The sequence below is a fragment of the Pterocles gutturalis genome, unplaced genomic scaffold (genome assembly GCF_000699245.1).
Source record: "Pterocles gutturalis isolate BGI_N339 unplaced genomic scaffold, ASM69924v1 Scaffold51748, whole genome shotgun sequence".
NCBI classification, from domain to species: Eukaryota; Metazoa; Chordata; class Aves; order Pterocliformes; family Pteroclidae; genus Pterocles; species Pterocles gutturalis.
Window position 1 is genome coordinate 1 of NW_010119936.1, and position 9243 is coordinate 9243.

Here is a 9243-nt window from a genome sequence, read left to right on the forward strand (position 1 = left end):
CCTTTTTCCGCCGCGGGCGCGCATGCGCGTAAGGAAGAGGAAGGGTCACACGCTCCACGTGGGATAATGGAGAGCGATCGCATCCAGCAACCAGGGGTCAGTACGGCTATAAGGGGGGGTGGGGAGAAAGCGGGACCAGATACCTTTGCCCGGCCCGCATGCTTCAGCCGGGGCTCAGAGAAGGGAAGCTGGGCCTTAACAGCCTCTGTGCGCGTTGGTTTTGCGTCGCTTGAAAGGTTTAGTCCGCAATGTGAGTTTTACCGGAAAAAAAAAAAAAAAAGGGGTCACTTGTCACACTCTTTTAATAAATGTAAATATGTAGAAGATTTTTTTTAAAAACAAAAATTAGGATGCTGCAGTTTGTGGCAGTTTAATGATAAATAACCTATTTTCTCTGTTTCCAGGAGTAATTCACCTGATTCATTGGCAAAACATCTGATATTCTACCTGCAAAGCGTTGTTCCCCAGAGCAATAACTCCATAAAACATCCTCTCTGAAAAAGAAGAATTTTTTTTTTATTATTTTTATGCTCTTAGATGAGTGTTTCTGGCTGTCATAAATTAAGCTTTTTTTTTAAAAAAAAAAAAACCCTGTTATTCCTGAAAATGGCTTTTCGATTTAATTTTTTTATTGATGAAAATGAGAGCAATGACCCAGACAATCATGATAAGGTGGACTCACAGCTGTGCTCTCCAAAACACAAACAGGAAGCCACAGAAAAGAGCAAGCAAACTGCCGATGCCATAGCAGGCTCCAGCCCAAGGCTGGGCACTGATAAGCAGCAAGATGAGACACCAAAGAAAAAGTTCTACTTTAAAGCTGCCAAGGAGCACAATATACCTGAAGATCTCAGCAAAATCTTGGAAAATAAAGTCATGGAAACAGTATCAGACCTGTGTTACGTAAATACGTCTGTAGTGGAAATTATGTGTTTGGATGGCGCCGACAGAGAAGGCATCGTGTCTAAAAGTGTTTCTTCTCACTCTGATCTCATCCCAGGGGTCTATGAGGGAGGACTGAAAATCTGGGAATGCACCTTTGATCTCATAGATTACTTTTCCGAGGCTGAAATACAGTTTACCAACAAGACAGTGCTGGATCTTGGCTGTGGGGCTGGACTGCTGGGCATAACTGCGTTAAGGGGAAAAGCTGAAAAAGTCCATTTTCAGGACTACAACAGCACTGTGATTGATGAAATCACCTTGCCTAACGTGGTGGCTAACTGCATAAAGGCAGGCAATAGGATGGGCAGTGGAGACGACAGAAAAACCAGCAAGCCTCCTTCAAAGAAGCCCAGGAAAGCAGAGCGCTTACCTGATGTGCTCACCAAATGCAGGTTTTTTTCTGGAGAGTGGTCTGAAGTCAGCCGGCTCCTGTTAAGCAGCAACAAACCCTTTTCAAAGTATGATGTAATTCTCACATCCGAGACCATCTATAATCCTGACTACTACAGCGCTTTGCATGATACACTGGCTCAGCTCTTGAATAAAAATGGCCGTGTGTATTTGGCAAGCAAATCACTTTATTTTGGAGTTGGTGGTGGTATCTACCTCTTTGAGGAATTCATTGAAGAGAGAAAAGTGTTTAGGAGCAGCATAGTTAAAACAATTGATAAAGGACTGCAGCGATGTATTATGGAAATGACCTTTAAAGATTCCAGTTAAAATTCAGCCACTGGTCCTTCAAAAATTTCTTAAGACAAAATGTTTTAATCCTCATATATCTTTGCTTTTTCCTCTGTTGAGTTATTGTAGATTGATAAATTAAGGATGCTCTTTACTAGTTATTGAAACATTTGACAAATCCTGAATTGAAGGACTCTTCTGATTCTGGTGTTGTGTAGAAAAATGGAGTTCTGTTTAACCAGCATCTGTTTATGCCAATTGTCATTTATATGTATTTAAGAATGAAGCAAATCACTGTCCCTAGTCCCCCTCTCATTCTTTGGCAGTACCAGAACTGTACATCACAGGAGCGGCTGCCGAGTGCAGCCTGAAGGAGCTCATTTAGCATCCTAATATGCGAGAAGTGGTTCTCAATGGTAGGCTTTCAGCTCTCGTACAGTTTAACTGCAGCAACACATTCACACTCGGCTGTATACCTGTGTGCTCTGCTGCTTTGCCACCAGAGGGGGATGTGACCGTATTTTTCACTTATGTTTTACTCTGCTAGCATTCTCACAAATCTTTGTTACGTTTCCATATGTAATGCAAACATGACTTTTATTCAAGCCTTTGAGAAGTTGTACCAGAGAATATTTACTACTGTGGTCTGCAAGTTTTCACGTTCAGATTTTGACAGATGATGCTAGAAAATTTTAGTAGCTAATTGGGAAACACCATACTGCTTTTAGAAATGAATAAAACATTTATTTTAGAAGCTTGAGTTGAAAGAAGATTCTATGCAAGAAAAGGCAGTCCAGGCAACTGGAGGATGACAGAACTGAGCTTTAGGTGACAACTGGGAAAGGAGATAAACTGCACTATTATAGCAGATTGCTAACTAGATTGCTGTACTGTTTAACAAGATTTTTCCATAAATTAACTGCCCATACACTATGACCCATTTTCAAAACTTGCTGGGGGTGCTACTGAACGCTCACACCTCTTCAATCTTTTCAGCAGTTTGGCAGCAAGTATTCAGAAAAGCCTGGGTAAGTCACTCCTGTGTCCTAGACTGAAGATAGTGATGTTGCTGAAGAAATTACCTTACCAAAAATGCAAACAAACCCAAAGAACTACAAAACCTGTTCCTGAGTGCTTGGTGTCACCAACAATTCACACAAAAAAATCCATTGTCCATTTTGTCTTAACCAAAACTGGACAAAAAGCTATCGCACAACTTAATGTACAAAGCTACTGCTTATCATGCACTGCTTTACTGGGTGCTCTTGCAGAAATAGAAACTGAGACAGTCAACCATTGCAATAAACTGGATGCAGGTATACTCACTGTAGGGGAAAAAGGACAATAGCCTGAGGAGATGGAAAGAATCTTATCACAGCAGTGACCTAAATCACTATTGCATAAAGTTCCCGTCACTGAAGACTGTGAAAGTCAACTGCAAGATTCCTATTTTGACCATGTTGCTATTAAGATAGAATCATAGAGGATTTCCTGTACTTTACAGAAGACCCTTAACTACTGTTGTTTCAAAAACAATTATAAGTAGACTATTTTAAAGGGATGCTTTGGAACTACTGAAGTTGCTTTTTTATAGGAGAGGGAAGGGGGGAAAAAAAAAAAGGCAGTCAGTTGTGCCATGGCTGTGATTGTTCTTTGGAATTTTTCTGCATCAGCTCTGAAACTTACTGATGATAGACCACTGCTGACTACAGATTGAGGAACAAAAAGTTTTAGCTTTGGCAGATCAATAAAGTAGCATTAACAGTTCTTTCCTGTAGACACTGGGAAGCTGGAAACAAAGTTGACTACCATTTGCCATTTTTCAAGCCTCAGTTGTAAGACAAATCGTGGCTTGCACATAGTGACCAAATAGCTTGTTCTATACCTGCTAGGTCTAGGGCTGTTTCAGAGAAGGGTGCCTGAAGCAGTAAGAAATGTTGACCACTATAACAATGAATATGGTTAAGAGCAAGCATCTTATATTGTTTGAAGAAAAGAGGTGGCACTTAAAATCTTCTACTATAGTGTTTCCTCTTGAAAATATTCCATTATCAAACTCACTGTCTTGGGTTTAATATACTACTCCTTTACTCAGTATCCTCTTTTTATTTTTGGATTGCTCAAACATACCTCTGTTTCCATGCAAATACAGAATCAGATTTTTAGGACTTTCAAGTGAAGACTGCTAGAGCCACAATCTCAGTGATTGCACACCTGCAAAACAGGAAACTCCACACAGTATAATTAAGTTCCCATTAAGAATGGATGGTTTTCTCAGGTGAAATTAGCAACATTAGCATTGGGATTTCCATAATTCCAGATGAGTTCTAATCTATTCTTAGAACTCAGCAAATACAGAGAGGAAGCAGAATTTGACACTTAGTTTTGTAGTCTAGTTGTTGTATTGGTGTTTCAACATCAAATAACAGTTTCCCTAATCTACATTAAGGCTTTCTCTACCTGCCAACTCATCACCACCCTAGTGACCAGTGTCCTGCTTCTCTTCATGATCTGGAATCAAAATATTTCACTCACTTGTAATACTTGTACAAATTACTTAATAGCTAGGGAAATTAGCACTTCCCCAAATGGTATTGCACTAGGAAATAACAGAATTGGGAGGACCCTCAAAGTATTTTTTTGATTACAAAATAAACCCTTATATCAGGCCCAATTTCTTGTATGAAGAAACAAAGGTGGAGATCAGCTGGTAACAATTCCTAATCATCACCTCTTTTCTCCCCCCTGCCCCATCCCCTTGCTTTCTGAAAGAGTCATCACAATAAGAAATCCGGTCTAAATTATGTCTTTCCCGTAAGCATTGTGGAGATCAACATTAAAATCAGTTATAAAACATCTCAGGAAACTAAATTAAAAAGCTTGTTTGTTTTAACAGGCGCTATCCTTAACTGATGACTTCCCTTTGAAGACTATTTGCTAGTTTTGGGAAATGAGGCTATTAAAAAATCAGTTGTGTATACTGGCACCAATTAAATGCCATCCGTTACAGTTACTTTACTAAAGCTTAGGGGAAAAAAAACCCATGAGGAAAATCGAAGAGGGAAGTGCCCCATTTGCAAACTGACTTGTATGCTATTCTTGGTTACTAGGTACACAGGCATTTAATTGTGTTCTGAAATAAAAATCTTGTTAAGAAAAATCATACCTGCAATCAATGTTATCATGGCATTTGAAGTGCTGCATCAAGACAACTATTGCACAAACAGCAGATGCAAAAGCACATAGAGGCGCTGGAGGGGAAAGTCCAGGCTGCATGCAGGGCCAAGCAGGTGCCAACCAAGAGACCTGCAGCACCAGGTTCAAGAGAACCTGCTCCCCAGGGATTATTGGGATGGAGATTCAAGGAATGGACTGAAAAGGTTTGAGGATGAGAACAGGAAATCCCTCTCTGCCCAACCAATCAAAAAGACACAGAAGGGTGACATAAGATGGATAACTAGTATAATAAGGCAGTAACAGCAAGATTTTTTGGTGATAGAAACTGGACTAAAGCTCTCAAATTTCATACTGTTTGTACTTCAAGAGAAAAGAAAACAACACTCTATACCACCAGGTACTGGTAGATAAGTGCAGTAGGAACCACAGCAAAGGGAAGAACCAGGATTTACATATAGATACCTCTTGAAGACTGCAAGTCAACAATGTAAGCATAAGAACAAAAGGTACTGCCTGGAAATCTGCAACAAAATTCAAGAGAAGACTGGCAGGAAACTAAAAAAAGTGAAAATTGTAGCAAATAGACTTCACAACAAATGAAGGGCAACATCCTGCCACAACAGGAGGAAGCAGATGCCCTAAGTTAATTGTGACACTGCCTAAGTCTACTGGGTCTGTCTGGGAGGTAGTTAACTATAAGATAATTACTGCCATAAAAAAAAGGAAAAAAGCATCATCATACTCACAGGGAATGAAAGAGGTACAGGGCAATCAGTATGAAACAAGTATTGTCAGAATTTGACATTGCCATCAGTTTTGCTATAGGGAAGGATCATACAGAAACAAAAAAAAAATCTTGATTATTACTTTTATGTGGAACACAAATATTGACTTTTCAAAACCATGGAATAAAACAAAGATAATTGGTGAAGAACTGTAACAGTCAACCCCCCACACCCCGCCTTGATTTTTGTAAATGTGGATAAGAAAGCTGAGAAGCATAAAGAGCAACAGAAAATAAAGAAAAAAAATGCTGTGGTCAAAAGACCAGGGAACAGGTTTAATCCTGTCATGTTTTAAGTTGATGGTAAAATCCTGATGTATCCTACAATATATCACTGAGATAGGATTGGATGAAAACATACCAGGGTGAGATGATGTGGGAGTGTTTAATTAGATGGCATGTCAAAAGGAGCAGGAAAAAGGCTTAGAACAGCAGATTTTACACAAAGGAATGATCTGAAAAGAGATACCTAGGGATTGCTAACAGTACAATAAATTGCAGCGGAGTCCAGTTACCCCAGATTTATGGTAACATACATAGAAGACATCCAATTTTATTTATCAAAGTACAGCTCACAGAATTACCAGTTTTGAACTGCTTGTGGTGTTCATAAGGAGTCAATTTATTTCTTGTCATCTGACCATGTAATTTCATAATCTGTGTACACTTTTTTCAGTATCTCTACAGTCACCGAGTGATCTGCTTTTCCATAGCCCTGCAAGAAAGAACAAGTGCTTATTAGACACATACAGAAAGTAAGTCCACAGAACCATTAAGTTCTTGTCAACACAAATTATCCAGTTATGATCTGATACTTCAGTTAGTTCACATACAAATCAAATACAGGTTTTAAAAGTTATTCTTGCAGTATCAGGCTTTTTTTTTCTATTGGCCTCTCCAACTCCCCCCACCCTAATTTGTAAAAAATACATGAGACAAGGTCAATCTCAAGTAACAGAGGATACATTTTTCACATCATGATTTCTCCAGCAGAAGCTTGTTTTAAAATGTTCACAACCCCTCAGCTACCATATTTACTGAATGTTCTTTTAAACCAGAGATTGCATTGACCAACTTAAATGTATGAGCATAAAACCAAATGATTTGGCTCAACTGAAGGAAAACGGAATAAAAAGCCACGTGTGAGCATTTAAATACTATTCTAGCCACTAAAAAAAAAAAAAAAAAAAGAGAGAGTCTTCATGTTTTATTTATTTGCAATCTTCCCTTAACTAGAAACAGCGTAAGTTTAAATATCTGTGCTCTTCAGCCACTGCAAGTTCAAACTAAGGAAATGACCCATCTGATTTTTAACCCTCATTCAAATCACTAATCAGTGTTACTCTTTCACTGAAATTTAAGAAGTTGTGGTAGAAGGTGCCTTTCCATTATTTTCTAATATGACTTAAGTTATCTTGATTTCTTATTTCAGAACTACAAGTTTTTCCCTGTCAAAAAGCCTTTATTGCACAAAAGTGCAGTACAGTGATAAAAACCTGTGATTTACAGGTACTTTATTTTTCCAGTAATATATCATGTGAAACATTTAACTTGTAAGACTGAAAAAAGAGCTTAAGATTGCATTATCAAAACATGTCCTCTTATTCATCACAGACTCTGCCTCAAGAGATGCTCAAGAGAATAGCTTAAGTAAACCAGCACTTAAACTGCACAGGTTAAAACTGATGCATTCTAAAACACAAGCTTTTCAAAAGTATCAGATAGCAGAGCTACAACAGAAATACTGCAGGTTTATACTGTCAGTTGTAAAGCAACACTCTTGCCTTGGTAATCACTGTGAAGACCCCATCTGGTTTTGCAAATAATAGCACAGCATCTGCTTCAAAAGAAGTCAATGACTAGTTCTCTGGTTTTCATAAAACACCAAGGTAGTGCTGTTTTAGAGTCTGACAAAAATCCTTCAAGTGAAGAGAGGCATTAAACCAATTTAAAATACTTCTGACCTTCTACTGAGGTGTTCTGAACCTCCAGGTCTCTGCCTGACAGAAGCCCTCAAGCTAGTAAAACTCTGCTTTTTACGTAGCTCTCATCTGTAGGCATCAAGGGACCAAAATCAGAGAAATAAGGTATTTTCTATAGACAATGCATTACAAAAGCAAGAGTTGACCACTGCCTCTGATGCTGAATTGGCAGATGAATACATACAAGTGTCAAGTCTAATCTAAAAATGCAGCTATGATGGGCACAAGACTTTAGTAGAATAAGCATTATACATTGCTCTCCCACCCCATACAAATCTTGGGGTTTGTGGGTTTTTTGTTTGTCTTGGGTTTTTTTCATATGATCCCATGTGGCTAGAGTCATCTTGGAACAAAAGCAGCACTAACACTTCAAAAAGCTTAACACATTCAAGGCCCAGCTTTAACTGCTCATCCAGTTAAGGCAAGCAGATTTGAAGTAACCATCACTTTCAAAAAAACCTCAATTAACTTAATAGAACTATTTTCTTCTCATCTACATCTTGCCTAGAATCTCACAGTATTACAACAGAAGCACCTACACTTCATCCCAGATCAACACCAGAAACATACTACAGCATGTTCTTAAGTTCAAGAAATCATTACCAGTTACTGAATTTTTTATAGAAATTGAGCTTAAACAGAACAGTAACAGGTAACAAAAATGCTCTAGATTCTATACTCTTGGAAGTTACTTTTATTCCCACAAAATGCATTTATGTGAAACTACGAGAAATTCACCGCACTTAAACTGGTTCTAGTCTTACTCAACACATACACAGAGCAACACTCACAATTTAGCTAGTCAACTACCAACCAACATTTTTATTGGCAAATAAAGATGACAGTATAGCTGGATCAGGACCCAGCAGCTACAAGTGGGCTATTCCAGCTCTAGAAGTACAATGAAAAGATTCTGAGTCAAGAGACACTAATTTCCATTTTTATTCTTGATGATAACTTAATGCTGATATTATTCTACATTAAGCTATCCAATTATTTTTGCTTTGGTCTCCTGCCCTTAAAAAAGTGTTTTCCTAATCTGTCTCACCATTGAGCCAGATAAGTTTTCCAGTTAACGTTCACACTGTGATTCAAATTGCTGAAAGCCACCGTACTATAAAGAAAAACCCCAGAACATCAGAGACAAAAGGATTTGAAGGAATACAAGAGATGCACTTACTGTAGAGAGCCCAAATACCCTAATTTTCTTGTCTTTGCTATTATGATCAATTTTCCCTCCTCCAAGGCACTTGCACTCATATCCCAGCTTTTCCATCTCAGGATTTACTTTCTCAAATATGTGATCTGCACAAGATGAATGGTTAGAGCCATTAGAACACACACTAGGCATCAAATCCTCTAGAACTCTTCTCAGCTATTTATTTTCCACTCATTTTCTTCCAGTTCCCTTCTTTCACCTGCAAGAGAGGGAGGCTTCTCTTGACACATATAGAAAATCTGTCATTAAGGTTTGATATTTCAGGGTTTTTTTACTTAGTTAACACATCTCGTTTTCCTACATTAGGTTTACGGGGTTTGGAAATGACATTTGACAGAAATAGTGACCTTCTTCATATTCGCATGAGGCACTTGGGGAGGGGGAAGGGGTTTCTGAGCTATGCCCGCTGACACCAGCCACCGCGGGCACCCCCTCAGATCCGCTTGGGAACCGGC

General features: G+C 38.7%; 2 protein-coding genes across 2 annotated transcripts; one reads left to right on the forward strand and one right to left on the reverse strand.

The window, feature by feature from the left end:
- The first annotated feature begins 606 nt into the window (after window positions 1–606).
- METTL18 (methyltransferase like 18) lies at window positions 607–1681 on the forward strand. Its single transcript, XM_010076700.1, has one exon. It carries the CDS (start codon window positions 607–609, stop codon window positions 1663–1665), a length of 1059 nt encoding a protein of 352 aa, XP_010075002.1. The 3' UTR covers window positions 1666–1681.
- Window positions 1682–6209: 4528 nt separating this feature from the next.
- Window positions 6210–8874, reverse strand: LOC104457897 (14 kDa phosphohistidine phosphatase-like; the record flags this gene model as incomplete). The annotated part of the gene is made up of 2 exons (XM_010076701.1): window positions 6210–6302; window positions 8750–8874. Coding segments are annotated over 2 exons (218 nt in total), but the record flags the coding sequence as incomplete, so codon positions are not given.
- Window positions 8875–9243: the final 369 nt, after the last annotated feature.